Below are 19389 nucleotides of genomic sequence, written 5' to 3'. Positions count from 1 at the left end.
CATTAGATAATTTATATTAAATTAGTTCAGGACCTGCAACTGGTGGTAGCGCCTTGGATATAATTTAGAGAATATAATGATAAACAGGTAACAATTATTTAATTATTTTTATGATTTTTAACTTTATTATTTTATGGTTACAAAAATATTTCAACAAAATTAAATCTAAAATAAGACTACATTAAAAGGAACAAGTATTGTTGAAAAGTAAAATTTAACAACCATAAAAAAAAACAAATAATACTGATAGTGTTTACTTAAAAAAAAAAAAAATTGATCACTTATTTATCTTAAAGAAGTTACATTAGGATGTTATGCCTTCAAAAAGGTTCTAAAAATAATAGTATATTGAGTGGCACAGAGCAATAAGATATTTTCTATATCATAAGTCCTAACGGTCTGTTTCATAAAGTCTTGACCTCTTCTATAAAGGAAAGAATATTTTCATTAAGATACTATCAGTCTTTCAATTAAATTAATTAGAAAACTATACCTTAAATATAACAATTTTTGATTTGTTCTTAGGAAATAAATTTCAGAAACAATAATTCTAATAAATATCCTAAAAGCTACAGAGAAAAATGAGATGACAAATTGGACACATATTCATAAGGCAATAGGCTTGACATCTGTTATTAAAAAACAGTAAAATATACTACAATTTTTATTCACAACAATCAGGCAAATATTCAAGTTATGAGCTACATATATTAAATTTTATCTGGGTGAATTAACTTTTTAATTATCAACATAATTAATATTTTGTAAATTATATTAACAAAATAAGTATTTATTAATTATTAACTAATACAAAAATTGTGACTATTAAGAAATATAAAGTAACTATGGTATTTTGGAATGAATGAACAAAGATAATTTTACAAATCTTAAATTTAACTAAATTGATAGGTATTCAAATAGAGTCATTATAACTTTTCTTCAGTTACAAGTAAATATCATAGCCTATTACTCCACAGTCACTAGTTCTACTTTATTGTGGAATTTGTACTTTATTAGTGTAATTACTACTTCTGCTTGCTTATAGCCCATTGCCAGGGCCAGTGGTGTTAGACCTTCGCTGTCTTCCAAATTAGGATTAGCTGAATATGACAGCAATAGTTTGACAATGTTATCATCGCCTGCAATAGCTGCCTTGTGCAAAGGAGTCCAAAGATCTTTATTCCTTACATTTGGATTGGCTCCTCTGTTCAGGAGTAATTCAACAACTTTGTAATGGCCATGTTCAACAGCTAAATATAGTGGAGTTGCATCATTGAGATCAACAATGTCAATTCTGTTAAAACCACTATTAATCAAGTTGATCACTGCATTTACATTACCTTCCCTCGCAGCTTTGTGTAACATAAACTCGCCATCAATCATAGTATAAATATCAGCACCTTCGCTTATTAGAAGCTTCATCATTTCAATTTTTCCTGACTGAGCTGCTTTATATATAGGGGGTTGCCCAATACTGTTTTTCACATCTATTTTTATACAATTTTTTAAGAGTAATTCAGCTATAACAATATTTCCATTTGCAGCAGTAAGATGCATCAGTGTATCTTTTGAATCTGTTTGAGTGTTAATATCAGCGCCAGCTGTAATCAATTCTTTTATTATTTCTAAATAACCATTTTCTACTGCTTTGTAAAGTGGTGTTTGACCATAATTATTTTTTGAATCATATGTTACGTGTAGCAATCTAAGAATTCTAACACTTTCTATAAATCCTTTTGATGATGCAATATGCATCAATGTGTCACCAGAATCATTTGTTGAATTCAAATTTTCCCTTCCAACAACAGAAAATGCAAGTGCTTTTAATATTTCAACATTATTTCTTTCAACTGCAAGAAAAAGTGGATTTGGGCCACCACTTTCTGCAAAATCTCCATTAACATTAAATTTAATTAGAACCTTAATAATCTCCAACTGTTCATTGATGATTGCAAGGCTCAACAACTTTTCTTTTGATGTATCAGCACCTAAAGAGATTAACAATTCCACTATATCAGTATTATTTGATTCTACAGCTCGAAACAAGGGTGATCGACCAAATATATCTTTTGAATCTATGTTTGCACCAAGATCTGTCACTAGATAATTTACCACATTCTTAAATCCCCTCTTAACAGCAAGGTGTAAAAGTGTTTCATTATTTTTAAATAGCTGATTTACAATATTCTTTGATATTTGTAAAAAATTTATCTTACTATGCTCCATTAATAGTGCAACAGTATCTATCTGACCAGTTTTCCAAGCATTTTCTAGAATATTTTCTTTAACAGGTTGAATATTTACACCATTGTGTAATAACCATTGCAGAACTTTATTATCTCCAATCGCGAGAGCGATTTCACTCACTTTGTAACTCTTAGCCATATAAGCAATCTGTTCTTTATAGTCACTAGTTAAAGAAATATTTTTAGTTGCAATGAAACGGACCATTTCTAATACCTTATCAGGAGGAAAATTAAAATTATCCTCCATCCATACCTTAAAATTAATTGATTTCCTAATTGGAAGTTCTTGAGCCAAACGATAGAAAAGACATTGAAGTTCTAAATTTCTTCTATCAAACGAGTGTAGAAACTGCAAAAACAACAGCTTATCAGGTGTTGTTTGAGATAATATGACCCCAGGAAATGTTCGATTGTATTGTAAAGCAAAGTTGTAAGTTTCTTGTATGTTTTCATTTATAATTGTTTCAAGTTTTGAGTAATAGAAACCATATGAAGTGTAACCTGCTATATTGTGTTGTTCCATATTTTTTCCACTGACTTTTAGTACTTTGGGAATCTACAACAAAAAAGAAAATATTAATAGTGATATAAGAGTAACAAAAAGTTCTACAACTTGTTTTATATTAACACATTTTTATTAAGTGGTTTATTATTAGAAGGCAATTAAATAACTTTCTACTTTTTTCGATTATCTATATCTAATCTATAATTAGCCTTCTTTTTTCAAATTCTTAAGTTAACATAAATAAGCTACCATTGCTGAAATTTCAGACGAGTCATCCATCTTCAGGGTCCTATTTTATGAAATAGTTACAAAGTATTTAATTGCTAATATTTGTAAACTATTATTAAAGTAATTAGATTTAAACAAGTTTTATGTAGAGTGACTATGATCCTTCTTGTGTGATGGAACTATAACATTTTCTTTTAATTTACACTTTGTTTTTTCATCCAATATAAATAAAAAAGGTCTAATAGTTTTACTCAATTCTTCAAACTGGATAAATATCAGATTAAAGTAAATCCTGAAATCTCAGAAAATTTCATAATTTAACTTTTTCTTTATTTACCTCTATCTTGTCTTTTGTAATGGTATCATCCATATCAGTTGTACAGGTCATTTTTACTCATATTTTTCATTTGAGAGTTCCATTCTTGCCAATTATCAACAAACCAAAGACATTCTTTTTTATTTTTTAAAACTCTCTATCTATTGATTACATTCTCTTCCCATTTAAATAAAAAATTATGTTAAAACTGTTCAGTATTATGACCAAGATACAAGGTCAAACACAAGGCTATGGGTAGCATATCCTAAATACATTAGATATATTACAATATTTGTGGCTCTGCATCTTTCTAAAATTCTTTTTTTTTATTTTGAGGAACTGTAAATATCGAAACCAGTAAATCTTAATTTTTACACCACTAGTGAAGTCTTTTGAGTTCCATAATCTTTCCTACCACGAGATACCTTATTAACTGCACAATCTTCTTTTCATGTCTCCCTGTAAATTTGGTCACAATCAAACTGTCTGCACTATTATAAGATTTCCAACATACATTGATTTCTTATGATTCAAGTGTAAATATTCCATTGGAAGTTTGGTTAAGTTCCTTATAGAATTCTTTTTTCTCTCAATGAAAAGAGAAAATCAGACATATTATAAATAATAACTTTAATATGCTCATCTGAAAATCTTACTTATAATCATGTGACATAGATAAAGAGTTATTATAAATATCACTGAAATTTAGAACAAAATTATATCCAACTCAATAAAATGCAATTTATAATCTTGTAATCACTAGAAAAATAAAAAACTTGACTAGCTTGGACATATCAGATTACTGCGTGCATTCAGTACCTCGAGTATTACTGTAGAATTAGAACTTTATATTTAAGAAGTTTGTACATATTTCTTAAATATTGAAATATCTATTACATGTTTACTTTAGTATAGTATATTTATCAATTATTTAATGCTAATTTTCTCATTATATAATATATTACTTGATTCACTTACATTATCAGCTCTGGAAATTGGAAGTAACACCAAGATTAAACAGCAGCTGACAGTTTCCAACATTTTTAAGAGTGCAAGGTTATCAATTAATCACTTATCTTTCTAGTAATCACACAAGAAGTTTAGATACAGCCTGAAATCATAAAATGATATAATTAATTAAAATGCAAAATTAAACTCCTAAATCATGAGGTATACATTAAAGGTAGATGACTAAATTCCTCAGTTATAGAATGGAATGTTTTTCCTTCTGGCTTACTTATTAATTTTTGAAAGTGATACACCTGTGAATCGTTTACAATAATTACCTAATTCTAGTATGTTAAGGATCTAAAATAATGGAACTTTTCTGTGTAAGAAAAAAAAAAAAGTGAAAGTTTGTAGTTAACGAGTTGTAGTATTCACCCTAAAATATAATAAATATATGTTTTAAGAATGATTAATGGCAATTAAGGTTACAAATCATGACAAAAAAAAACAACAAATTAAGGAATAAAAAACTTAATATGAAAAATGTTAAATATGGAATAAATAATTAAAACACAGAATAGATAAATAATAATACAGATAAGGAAAAGCAAAACAATATTACAATAAAAACAAAACAAAAAAACAACATTTTGATTTTATCTAAAACACATAAAATATATTTTTAATAAAATAAAAGTATTTATGTAGATGTTAAAGAAATTTAATAAAACAACAATTAAAGTTTCCATGCAACATGGTAAACTAATGATGTTTATTTATAAAATTTAAGAAGAGGATCAAAGGAAAAATTCCTGATATTTGATGAAAATATCAATATTCAAATGAAATATGAAAAATTTGACAATTAATAAAAATATCTATGGTTAGTATGTATCAAAATTGATTAGACTGTCAAGTATAGGTAGGGGGAATAAAAACTGTCAGGTGTTTCAAAACATTAATTTTTCATTTGGAGCTCTATATCCTAAAAATTACCAACAACACTAGAGAGTCTAAAAGAACATTTAAAAGAGAGTAAATTTGCTGAAATATGAGCCATATTAGAGCTATTTATGCCCAATAGTTCTCGAGACATAGCTTTTTAAAAAGCAACATTTCTTAAAAATCTACTGAAAGATTAGTAGTTTGTTAATTTATTTTTAGAAATCTATATCTCAGGAACTATATAATGTATAGATGTTTATTAGCATTCAAATTAAAGGTAGTTTAATTTACTATAAAGTAGTTTAAGACCTTTATCTTCGTAGGAATAGTAGTTTTCATAATATTTCCTAAAATAAATTGAGTTATAGTTGTTCAAATAATAAATTTTATTTATGAAACACTTTATTTCAGAAACCATTGGACGTATTGATGTCTGCCAGTGCTCAAACTAAAGCTAGTTAAATTTACTACAAAATAGTTAATCATGTTTATCTTTGTAGGAGTAGTAGTTTTTATATTTGCCAAAATATATTCATAAAATGTTAATTTCTGATTGTTCGAATATTTGATATTTGAAAAAATATATATCTAGATCCATAAGACGTATATATGTCTGCCAGCACTTAAAATAAAATAAATTTAACTTAATATAAAGTAGTTTATGACACGTATTCTCGTAGGAGTAGTAGTTTTTATGATATTTGCATATGAATATAAATTTGGTAAATGAAAAGGAAACGATGACAAACGTATTAAACTACTCCATAGCCCATTAAACTAGCTTTAATTTGAGTGCTAACACACACCTGTCAATCAAATGATTTTTGAGATATAGATTTTTCAAAATAAATTCACTAACTACTGACTTTTTACTACATTTTTTATGAAACTTTATTTTTTAAAAAAACTATATCTTGAGAACTATTGGATGTAAATAGCTCTATTAGGGCTTACAGTTTAGCAAATTTACTCTACTTTAAAAGATGTTCTCTTGGATTTTCTATTGTTGTTGGTAGTTTTAAGGATCTAGAGCTCCGAATGAAAAATTAATTATTTTTAACATTTTTAAAAAGCTGCAATTTTTTATTTCCCCTACCTATACTTGGCACACTCATCAATTTTGACTAGTAATTATACATAGTTTTCATTAAAGTGATTAAAAATTGGTGTGAAATAAATGTTGGTCATCTTTAAGAATGAAATATAAGAAACAAGCTGTTGTGGAATTTAGAGAGGGTTTTATAAAGAAAGACAATGAGAGTGTGTTTTTTCTAATGGATGCCATGACCTACTGTTCTAGCCCCAAGAACTGCGAATCTATCCCATGGTACAGCAGTGCCGCCATCTGCTGTTTTATTTTACAAACCAAATAATAAAATTTATTTTCTATAACACAATCATACAGTTTTATAGCGGTATTATTGAGAATAGTGGGGAAAATCTTGACAGGAAAAGAAGGTTGGGAGTGGAAGAATCAATACATATTTATCATTTCTTAGAAAAAGTTGTTTTAAATAGATTTATCAATAGTTTTTTTTTATGTAAAAACAAAAAATAAATAGTGTATCATGCTATATAATTATATAATTGTTAATAATGCTATATAATTATAATTGCATCTGATAGAAAATTCTTTGAGATGACATGTTATTTTTTTCACTTCTTTAGTGGTATTTTCATTCTTTTTTATTCATTGTTTATAAATAACATGCAATAAATAAATTGTCAAAATCAGAAGATAGCATTTGGAAAATATGATACTGAATGTACACATGAAGTTTAAACACAACTTTCTTTTATCTTTAACAGAATTTTTTTATTTAAAAACTGTAATTTATTAGAATATTCAGTCCATAAATCTGAACCTAATTATTTTAATTTCTTTCATTCATTTTTTATATGTATTTTTCTCATGAGTTACATAATTCTTCTGTATAAAATAATGATTAGAAATAAATCTAGGATATATCATACATTTTTTTTAGTAGAAAATGGAAATCAATTGGGTTCCAAGTAAAAGAAACAACATAGAAACTATTTATTATCAATTTTAATACTTATTTAATTAATATTATCTTCAATCACACAAAGAGTTTGATTTATGACTTTAATTTTACAGTCACGGTTCTGATCCTAATAAATATTCAGTTGTTTCCTGATTATGCAGATATATATTGTATAATCCTCAATGCTCCTTACTTTGTCACAAATAAAATCATACATAAAGACCTTAATGTTGCCTATGTAACTGATCTAGCCTGAACCAGATATCACTCCTTCCATTATAAACTCTATAACCACTCAATCCCCCTAGTTTCTAATCTTGCATCCTCTTCCATTCTTGACAATCCTCCGAGGCGCCTGAAAAGAAGAAGGTCAGGAGACTAGCTAATGTAAAATGTCATTAGAGTGCTACCTCTACACACCTGTAACACTCCAATTTAACTAAGATCAGATTTACTAAATGTATTATAATGTACAGTTGTAAATAGCAATAAATAAATATTTAAAAAAAAAAGTTTCGGTAGTAGTAACAAAACACTAAGTATTTTTAATGATATGAATATAATCTCCAATAATTACGTTGGGAAAAGTTCTTCAGTTCCGAATAAGCAAATCAAGTTCAGACAGACGTATCCTAGTTCTGTAATCTTATAGAACATGATTTTCCAAATAAACAGCATTCTTTAGAGGCATGGAAAACCCAGATTGATTGTTACAAATATTTTTTTTTTTACGATAGCGTTTCCTGTGTTCCAATGACGTGACTATTGGTTGACCTTAGACCATTGACCTCATTTGAATGGACCATTGCCTATTAGCTGGAATGACGAATTTTCTCGCCCACCTCAATCATCAGGAATGAACTTGTAAATGTACCCAACAGTCCCAAGCATACAACTCAACTTATCAATATTATTATACGAGTATACCCTAAATAATCAAGAAACCATGATCTTCCACACTGCTCCTTTTGCTAACGAATCCGTTCAAGAATTTTAGGGCGACCATTCAATTTCGAGATGATGTTGAACTTAATGAATATTATCTATCTAAATTGCCACAAATTAAATTGTTTTGGTTATGGCATTTATATTGAAATTACTATCAATATCAAAATCCAACGAAAATGATGGATTTTTACGACAAACGCCTAATGTTAAAACTAATAATATATTGTAATAAAAAACAGGTGAAACATGGTAATAGGTATTAAATGTAATGGTAAATAGGTATTAAACGTTTTTTATTTACACACAATATAAAATATATAAAAATATTAATCACAAACATTTTAAAAAGACGTCGAACTATCTTTTTTAATTTTTATCGGTTCAAATAATTTTTTGAAGGAACGACTTTTCTAATTTAATTTGAATTTACTATTACTAATTATTAAAAGTTCATTCATAGCAGAAACGTGATTTTCCGTTTTCCCCCCACGTGTTCCGTGTCACTAATAGCTGGGACATTTCAAGGCGTTCAAAGAGGAGCTTAACAAATAATTTGGGGCTATCAAAACACGGGGTCTGCTGTTGAAAGGGTACCAAGCCAGGCTGTCGAGAAAGACTGGGATTTCCGATCTCGCCGAGTCGGACTTTCCTCGTCTGATGGAAGAGGAGAATTATCCCTTCTTCAGGGAATTCGTTAACGGGTATAAGGAGGTGGTTGGCCATACGGATTTCACAATAAGAAGGACTTGACCGCCCGGCATCGGTGAGCCACCGGAAGAGGGAGTTGACCTGGATGGATGCAGACCAGGATGGCAGGACCTACCGGATGGATGGAGAGGACAAGGTATAACTTCAGCAGTAAGGCACTCAACTGGGGCTGCTCCACAGAAAAATTAAAAAAAAAATGTTCCCAAAAAATTAAATGGGACCTACCACTATAATGTATAACAATAATATTAAAAAAATAAAATTGTTGATTTTTGGGACTACGCCACTGCTCCCGCACCCCGTATGTCAGAAATGGCATGGAAGGGGAAAAAATAAAACTTTTGTTACAGTCTCGAAACGTGTAATTGATAAAGGAAAAATTCTTTCAGCAGGTGCCGACATTTTGTGTGGATCAGTGTTTAGAGGAAGTGCTGTCTGTGCTTGGAGAGGATAGTTCAGGTGGCATCGAAAGTTTGAAAGAGGAAAAGCCACTATAAGTTCTTCCAGCTTCTTTGGTGGCTAAAGAAAACATCAATGGTATTTGGAAATAGCTTGAGCCAGACAATGGAGTGACCAACCACCAAATAGAGGAATCTTAGGGCATTAATTAATTATTTAATATAATCACTAGTGATTCGTAGCATTCAGCACAGTCATTTTCAAGCTTTGTACACTTTAGGTGCCACATAGCTTAACTGAAGCTTGGATGGCAAATCGTGGTACAGTGCAATGCTGAAGATGTTCAAAAATAGGAAAACCTATAATATAACTTGATTTTAATGTGACAGAGGATGAAACTTGGCTTCATGACAACTGTGGTGTCCTAACTAAGACTCAGAGCGAAGTGTCAGATGATGAGAATGGTGGCTGTAGTGCGAGGGGCATTGTGTAGCGATTCAGGCTAGAAACGCACAAGAGTGTCACTGGCAAATGGTGGTACATCGAACCATGTCTTTCTTCCTAAAGTGGTGCATCAATTTCCCCAAATTTCGCCCGAACTCAAGAATGGGACCATGGTTCATTCACCATGATAATACTCGTTATAAAAATAAGTCCATCGTTCCAACATTTGTACTAATACTTAACCAGCACTGGAATAAAACTGTTAGAGCACTCTGCCTACGTCCCAGCTCCCTGCGACTTCGCGCTTTTTCCACTGGTAATGAGGACCTTTGGAGGGCTTGAGATGTCGAGTGTGTCCAAATCGCAGAAGAAACGTGATGGAGTAACGTTCGAATGGTTTAGGAGGATGGAGAAGTATATTTTATGTGGTAAAAATCTATTTTAAAAACATTGTATTCCAAAACTTTCCTAAGTTTTGTAAAACAGAAAAATACCATAAGCATTGGGGGTACGTTTTAGTCAACATTTCATTCAGTCTAAGTATGTTTTTAGGAATTACGCACCTCTACATAGCTTCCAAATTCTAATTATAGGGTTGCAAATTTGTATGGCTTAACTCGTTATTTTAAAAAGTGTCTTTTGGGGGTCTGGAGTTTTTTCTCCCATTCTTGCTGTTTTTTTAGGTTTTGGGCACCTCTACATTCCCTTTAAATTAAGTTTTAAGGTTGTAAATTGGTATGTAAATCGATTTGGAGCTAGGAAATTGCCTTTTGATGGCGTTAACATTTTTTTGCTCTCCCCTTGGTTTTAACCATTAATGAAAATAATGCATCAATTTTCATCATTTTTTTTATATATTTGATAGGCCTAAAGATAAGGAGTTAGTACTTCTTACAGGACATTAATTGATTAGAAAAGAATACTTTTAAAGAAATTTCATCCATCTCCTTTTCATTTTTATGGTATCGTCTGGTAAGAGAGCAACCATTAACTATTGACAGTTCTCTTCTTTTTTTTTTTTTCAATGGTTTCATATTTATAAACTAACTGTAATATATTTTCTTAAAAACTTGTTATATTTATAAATGTTACAACCAGCGACAAGTGGGCAGCAGGAAATGATTTTTATTCAGTATCACAAGAATACTATTGAAAAATTCCAAAATAAATCTTCAAGTTATAACTTAACAAATGCTTCAAGCTAAAAGTTTATACGATATAAATACAAATCTGACACTGAACAAGGAGTCCTGTACTGTCTTAATATCTTCGATAATAAATAGCTTGTTAATATTTTTTTCATATTTATACGTGAATCCAACAACTTCCCTTACGGCGTAATAAATTTGTGGCAAGACATTTCTAAGAAAGCCAAAGGTGCACAATCGTTTTCCTGTATCGAAATTAAACTTGTTTTGAACGTGTTTAGAGATGGACTGTAAAATATCTGAAAGATAGTTCTGGTTTTATTTGATGAATAAAAACAAAGAGATATCAATACTAAATGATAACAGAAGATGAATTTGTTTTATGTTGTAAATCACAGAAAAGTAGATAGGAAAAACCCTTACGTAGTTTTAAATAATATTATGTCACTTACTGTAACTCTGCTAGAAGAAAACAAAAAAACATAAAACAAAGTGCTACTATCCGTTTTCTAGCTTTTGAGAACTGCAAGTTAACAGGGCGCACGTGGACAGCTGGTCAAGAAATTGAAACAGCCTTGATCGGAACTAGACTCCAATTCCTTTTTTCTTTTTCTTCTCATGCTGTTTTTAGACCGGCATCAGAGAAAAATGAAATAACTGAAATGAATTTTTTCCATTTTTGTCCAACTAACGAATAAATCAATAGCTCATCATTAATTAATTTTTTGAAGAAGTTTGTCGGGGGGTGCGGTCAGCAAAGAACAACATAAATAAACAAAACAATATTTATTTATTTTATGCCGACGTTTCGACCTGAGTTTCAGGTCTTCATTATTAATTAATTTTCTTTGTTTTTAGAATACCGTAAAGAAATATCTAAAAGAAAACTAAATTACTCCACTGTACTTTTTTTCTCCAAACTCTGTTAAATAATATTTTGTAAACTGAACTAAGGCCATACAAAGTGCACTGTTGGTAAGCACTTGTACACTGTGCTTTATTAATCACGACTTGCAGGTACATATTATTCATGAATGCACTTAAAAACGTTATAGTACAAGAGCCCAAGAGGAGAAAAAAGGCAGTTATCTCACCCCAATTTTTTATTACTTTAATGAAAACTATGTATAATTAATAGTCAAAATTGATGAGTCTGCCAAGTATAGGTAGGGGGAATAAAAAATGGTGCCTGTTATAAACGGTTAAAAATAATTAATTTTGAAAACCTAAGAGAACGTCATTTAAATAAGAGTAAATTTGTTAAAATATGAGCCTTAATAGAGTTATTTACGTTAAATAGTTTACGAGATATAGCTTTTTAAAAAGCAACATTTCATTAAAATGTTGTATGGGACGTACTAAAAGATCTATTAGTGAAACGTACACATATCTTTAGAACTCAAATTAAAGCTAGTTTAATGAGCTACAAAGTAGTTTATGATATTTATCATCGTAGGAGTAATAGTTTACATGAAATTTGCTAAAATAAGTTTATTTTTATTTGTTCGGACAAATTTTCATTTGCCAAATTTATATTCATATGTGAATATCATAAAAACCACTACCCCTACGAAGATAAGTGCCTTAAACTACTTTATAGTAAGTTAATTTTCCTTTATTTTGAGTGTTGGCAGACATATGTGCGTCTTATGGATCTAGAGATATATTTTTTCAAAAATCCAACATTTTATAGGAACAACTATAAATTAACATATTGTGAGTTTATTTTGTCAAATATCATAAAAAATAGTCCTACAAAGATAAACTATTTTGTAGTAAATTTAACTAGCTTTAATTTGAGCGCTGGCAGACAACAATACGTCCAATGGTTTCTGAAATAAAGTGTTTCATAAATCAAATTTATTGTTCAAACAACTATAAATCAATTTATTTTAGCAAATATTATAAAAACTACTATTCCTACGAAGGTAAAGGTCATAAACTACTTTATAGCCTATTATACTAGTTTTAATTTGAGTGCTAATAGACATCGATACTGAGATATAGATTTCTCAAAATAAATTAACTAACTACTAATCTTTATGTAGATTTTTAAGAAATTTGGCTTTTTAAAAAGCTATATCCCGAGAACTATTTATCGTAAATAACTCTATTAGGGCTCATATTTTAGCAAATTTACTCTTATTTAAATGACGTTCTCTTAGGTTTCCTTGTGTTGTTCCTACTTTGTAAGATATAGAGCTCCGAATGAAAAATTAGTTTTTTTTTATCACTTTGAAACAGCCGCCATTTTTTATTCCCCCTACCTATACTTGGCAGACTCATCAATTTCGACTATTAATTATACATAGTTTTCATTAAAGTAATAAAAAGTTGGGGTGAGATAACTGCCGTTTTTTCTTCCCGGCTCTTGTACTATTAGGTAGAACCACATTCGTGTCCAGCCTTGCCCAATATGTTAAAAAAAACTGTATTGGACGACCAGAGTGGTACATCATCGGCAATGATTATCAAATGTTCATACACCAAATGTAGAGGCAGGCATTAGATGCAAATATTTGCCAATGTGAATTGCGCCAGGTTGAACACAAGCCCCTACCTACCTTCTGATATAGCGATCCTTCACCATCATATGATTGGCTGATTCACTTATGTCAACATACTATTCCAAACTAAACTGTTCTCCTTCAAGTGTAGTCGCTTCTAAGCCAAGCTATCCCCTCTCTTCACCAAGCACCTTTCCTATATTTCCAATCAAGTTGGCAGTTTGGAGTAAATTATTTTAACTATCTGAATACGCGTAACATAGGACAAATATTCAGTGTACGTGTGCATTGGGACGATTTCAATCACTGAATATTATACTAAATAGAATTTATTTATAAAAATGATTTTTTTTTCCCAAATACAACAGAATTCACGAAGCCAACTAATAGGTGAGTGGAACTGCTTATTGAATAAAGAACTTATAATCCCAGGCTAATTATAAAATATATTACCGGTCTTGTTAAACATGATATTACAGGAAAAACAACAAAATAATATTGTATTATAATAATATAAGAATAATTTCCATAAAAATATTAACTTTACTAATGAACTCAGTTAAAAAGATACAATTGCATTTCTGGGCAAGTAGGTAAGGTAGTTTTATTACAATTTTTTCTTGAATCATATTTAAAAATAAATAAATAAAAAATAATTATAGTTATAAGAAAGTTAAATTTGATTTCATGATATGCTATTATACTACTATTCATTCCGTGCTGGGATTATAATATAATTAAAATTCTCATCACCACTTAAAAATATACAGTTAAATAATCTCCCATTATACTCTCTCCGTCATCGCAGTGTAGTCAGTTTGCAAACCAAATAATTTACTTAATAATGCTTACGTGTAAACCTTGAGGCATCACAATCGCAGAGGTAAAATTACGTGTATCCTTTAATATGAAATACGACACTGACAGGGAAACGATAACTATTATTCGATATGAAGTATGCCGAAAATAAAGTAGACAAACAATTAAAAATAAATTATGCATTGATACCTAAACCGCAAGTGTGTAGTCTACTCGAAGAGCGAATACACTATTACACGAATACACAGCTGGAGAGCGACTGACAACGAGACTGCAGGAAGAAAAGGAGGTTATGAATTTGCAATGGAAAATGATGACTGTCTGGTCTTTCATTATTTTTAAAACGGAAAAAAAAAACATCAATTAGGTAAGTATAGTTTCCTCTCCATTTCTATTGGGAACGTAACTACCTATATTCAAGGTCAGTGATTGTCGAATGAGAATAAAATGTGATGATGAGAGTTGAAATCAGATGTAAGTAGTTTTCGAAATATAGGAGTGCCATGGAAAATAGGTTTGCGTAAGCCTTAGCGAAAGCAGCGGACGAAATTTGATAAAATTGATACCGGATCATTTTTGCACTAATTACAAACTTTCTTCTATCAGCTGCAAAGTTTTCTGGGTCATATCAAAAGCGCCGCTTTCAAAATGTAGCCATCGAGACGATAACTTTTGCCCGTGCATAAGCGAAAGTGACGAATGGAATTAGTGAAATTGATGCAGGACCAATTATACACAATTCACCTTCTTTTTTCCAGCATAAGGCTATATAATTCTGGAAATATAGGAGTGATGTAAAATAAGTTTACACATTCGTAGTGCAAACTTATTTCAAGTGAATGTATTTTTTTTTTTTTTTAGTTTATTTATTAACATTTACAACAGTATTTAAATAATAGTATAAACTGGCCTGTAGAGATATTACCCATTGATAGCACTCTAATAACATTCAACATAAGAAGGTCTGGAGGCCATCTTCTTTTCAGGCCCCTCGGAGGATTATCAGGAATGGAAGAAGCAGCAAAGTTAAAAACTAGTTGGTTTGGGTGGTTGGGGAGTTTATATGATTATATAGGATTGATACCTGGTTGTCGCTAGATTCGTTCCATTCGGAACATTAAGGTCTTTATGTATGATTTTATTACTGACAAAGTAAGGAGCATTGAGGATTTTACGAAAGATTTTGGATTGTAAGGAATGGATACGAGAGGTATTCGAAGGTTTAGTGGAGCCCCAAAGCTCAACTCCGCTTATAAATATTTTTGTATTTCTTTACTTTGAAATAATTTTAATGTTATGATTTTTTCTTTTGTCATAAGTGTGGTTATAACGCAAATCATATAAAAAACTAATAAATATTGCATATTCTAAGATATTTGTTGTTTCAAATAAATAACATCAGATGTTTGTTTTCTGTATGGAAAGTTTAAGACTTAATAAACTTGGTTTATTTTGATTCTGCCTATTTTTTATTTATTTATTTCTATTAGGAATTATTTCCAGAACATTATGATACGTATTTATAAATTCACGACCTATAAAACTTAGAACTATGTCGAGTAACTTGGGCTTTAATAAAAATTTAGGCTTTTTTAGATTTTTTTTTTTAGTTTAAGTGCCTTATAATATGGCATGCAAACTGTATTAAAACTTAAAAAACTGACTGAACAAATGCCCGAAATTTTCAATTCTATTTTTTTTTTTTATAAAGCTGTATTTTTGGACTCGAGTTCCTCTACACAGCAAACACATATTTACGCAGCAAAATAAATGTCAATAAAGAAAAATAATATTTATGAAATGTTTATAAAATAAATTTCTTTTCTTCTCTTTTTTTTACTCGAATGAACTTTTGGATATTAGACCAGAAAATAGATTTAAAAATTTCTACCATATTAACAGTATCTATTGAAACCGTACAAAATGACGGCTTCGTGATGTTTTGATATTGACCGGCCATTTTGTGTCAACAAATGGATCACTTTTGCAATAAAAAATACATGTTGTATTTAGAAAATTTATTTGTTATATTTTGGGAAATACAGTCATACGTTTCAATATTAAATAAATTAAAATGTTTTTACATCAGATGATTAAATCGTGTGAATAATAAAATGATAACACACCAACACTCTTTTACATGGGCCGTTTAGAGCTAAGAGGAGATTTTTTAAAAATAAATTATTTAATCAGTCCGAAAATTAGAACTTTTCAAACAAAAATGATTATGTCAGCTCATCTTGTTCTTGGCGGTTACTGATCTTTTTCGATGTTCAAATAAGGCAACGATTCTGGCAAATGAAAGTTAAAGTGGAATTTTATTTGGTTTTGACCACAATTTCAGTTAAATGCTAACTACTATTTAAATATCAATTTACTTTCGAGATTTCTTTATATTTATTACTAGCACATATTATCTTAAGCCGGTAAACTTTACTAAACATAAATTAACATAAATTCGGAGAAATTATTATATCCCATTATAAGTTTTTGAATGTCTCTTCAATTTATTTGAGATTAGCTGACGTCTCTGAGAGAAAGAGAAATATTTTTGTTTTTCTTATTTGTTAAATTTATGCTGAGTTTATTCAATGAAGTTGATTTACACTTATGTATGATCATTTTACAAAAACCTTTTTTTTCTTTAATTTACAACCCCTTACTCTCCCTCTATACCATTATAATTAAATAAGATGAATAAATAAATTAATTTACGTTGTATTGAATATTTACAATCCAAAATCCTTCGTAAAATTCTCATTGCTCCTCTCTTTGTCACAAAAAAAACCATACTTAATGATATCGATGTTCCATATGTATTCGATTTGGGTAGAATCAGATATCAATTCTTCCTAAAATAACACACCCAAATCCATTTGTTACTAACTACTTCCGATAATCTTCATAGGCGTCTGAATAAAAGATGGCCTCGAGAACTTCTAGCCTAAAAATATTATTGGAGTTCTATCAATGGGTAGATCAGTGGTTCCTAAGCTTTTTTGGCGGTGCAATCCTTCTGGTACTAGTAGGGAAATGACGGAAGATTTTTTGCTAAAGTAGCTAAATGGCGGAACCCCTACATTATCATTTGATACAAATAGATTGTCTAATACAAAATTCTGCAAAATCGAAGAAAATTTGATACAGTAAGGTTCAAAACTGTCTTGAGTTAACGTACAATTACCTATTCCTAAATTATTTCGCGGATAACAGAGGACAAATTCTCCACAAGACAGCATCATACAGTAGTAAGGCTCACAACACCTTTACAAGATTCTTTTTTATTTCTTAAAGTTGTAAATTTCAATGAATTAATAATTTTAAAAAATGATATTCTTAAGTTTAGTATAACACCAGATTACACGTTTTATTTCTATACGTAATTTCTGATAGCAGCTTAATCAGTTGTTCACTGTCATGTAATTATTTTTTTACATGAATATTGAAATAACTAAAAAAGTATAGAAATAAATATATTTTTAGGATAGACCTAATCGATTTTTTTTTATATAATCTATAATTTCAACCGGATATTAAAATGAATTATAAGGAACACAAAGTTAATCTTACTTCTTAAATAATGTTACCCCTCATAACACTGATTTCTATTTACAAACTGTTTGTTATCAATGGGAAATTCCCTTGCAAACATTCGACGTGCTGTTTTTTTTGTGGGGATTTGTACCAGACTGGAAAAAAAAAAAAAAAAAAAAAAAAAGTGCCATGAGAATAACATATGGATGATATCGTACGATAAACTACTAATGATACTGACGAAGTTACTTTAGTAACTGAAACAACAATAAAACAATCTTGGGGATTCCTTACTCTTCTCAAAACCATTTTATGGTTACTGCTACGATTAAATTTTCATTAAAATATGTTTATTTCAGAATTTGTCCTTTTCCACGAGATAATCTGATTTGTGGATTTCAATATACTCTATAGAGTATTTAGAGAAATTAACTTTTAACATTTTTAGAACCTTGAGTTGTTTTGATTTGATTTTATTTCCAAAGTTACGGAGAATAAACTAAAAATTATTAAGAATGAAAGAAATGCAATTTGACTAGAGCTTGTGAGCGATTTTATCCTTATAATTGAAATCATGAGGGTGAATAAATGTGTTATATTACACATTTAAAGTTTTGAGAAAAAAGTAAATTATGGTATTTTGTTGTTTTTTGATATTTATTAAGTACCACCTATACACTGAGAAATCACCCGATAGACCAAAAATCTTGGGTTGTTGATGTTACAAGAAGGAGTTAAGTACATGCAACTTCATTCATAAGAAAGATGCATTTTTTAAATCGTATCCATATTTTTAGCCACTTCTGTCTCCAGTTGAGAAAAGGGCACTTTAAAAATTATGCGACACATATAAGTTATTCAAGAAGAGCAATCATAAGTAAAAGTAAATTAAAAATTTTAACTTAACATGATAAATTTATTTATTACAGAATAAATAAAAAATATAAGAATTCGATCCTAAAAATATAATTATTAAAAATAACAAAAATGTAAATTTATTTTTTAAGAGTACAAATACTGATTTAAAACAGAAAATTTCCACTAGTATTTTACGTATTAGACATCAAATAACAAATTGAAAACGGCTCTTCCAATTTTGTTCAAATTCCGTCTCATACTTTCTCTTGCGCATGCCCAAGAGTATAAAATAGACCTTAACTATTTTCAGTGTTACAACTATTGAATTATAAAAAAAAAAATTAAGATGACTTATTAAAAAAAATATAATAATAATAATAGTTATTATAATATTTTCATTTTCATGAGACTGGTTTTATTATTTAAATAAAATAATTTGTGTCCTAGTTAAGTTTGATTTTTTTTAAATAGTTGAATGCCAGTTGTAAATTTATATTTAATATTGTCCTTGTGGATGACAATGCCGGCTGAAAAACATTCATCATTTAAAGAAATAATAAAGTGTGTTTTCAAACATAAATTGGATAAAAATTATTTTATTTAAACAATAAAAGTTATGTAATTAAATAAATGAATTAGAGAAGAGAAGAAAATGTTAACAAATAAAAACAAGTAATATTTATAGAATTAATAAAATTAATAATTAACTTAATACTGAAAAGATAATTTGAATTAAGAACTATAAATCTTCAATTTCGCTGTGGTAGTGACTAGTGAATTATCGTTTTTGTAAGAACCTGTTCACATTTTAAAAATTTGTATACAGCTCC

General features: G+C 29.4%; 1 protein-coding gene across 4 annotated transcripts in view; it reads right to left on the bottom strand.

Moving 5' to 3' along the window:
- LOC106677372 (putative ankyrin repeat protein RF_0381) overlaps positions 1-19389 on the bottom strand; it is a gene marked incomplete at its 3' end in the record, with an annotated part of 22098 nt that continues 2709 nt past the window's right edge. The window contains 3 exon segments of one of the 4 annotated variants that reach the window (XM_067046432.1): positions 1-2802; positions 4274-4406; positions 14357-14375. In XM_067046432.1, the coding sequence (XP_066902533.1) occupies positions 967-2802; positions 4274-4336 (1899 nt within the window). In that variant the 5' untranslated portion in view covers positions 4337-4406; positions 14357-14375. 4 annotated transcript variants of the gene reach the window in all.

The sequence above is a fragment of the Halyomorpha halys genome, unplaced genomic scaffold, assembly GCF_000696795.3.
Source record: "Halyomorpha halys isolate HHAL.00 unplaced genomic scaffold, Hhal_1.1 Scaffold95.1, whole genome shotgun sequence".
Lineage (NCBI taxonomy): Eukaryota > Metazoa > Arthropoda > Insecta > Hemiptera > Pentatomidae > Halyomorpha > Halyomorpha halys.
This window is presented reverse-complemented; position numbering and strand designations above follow the sequence as displayed.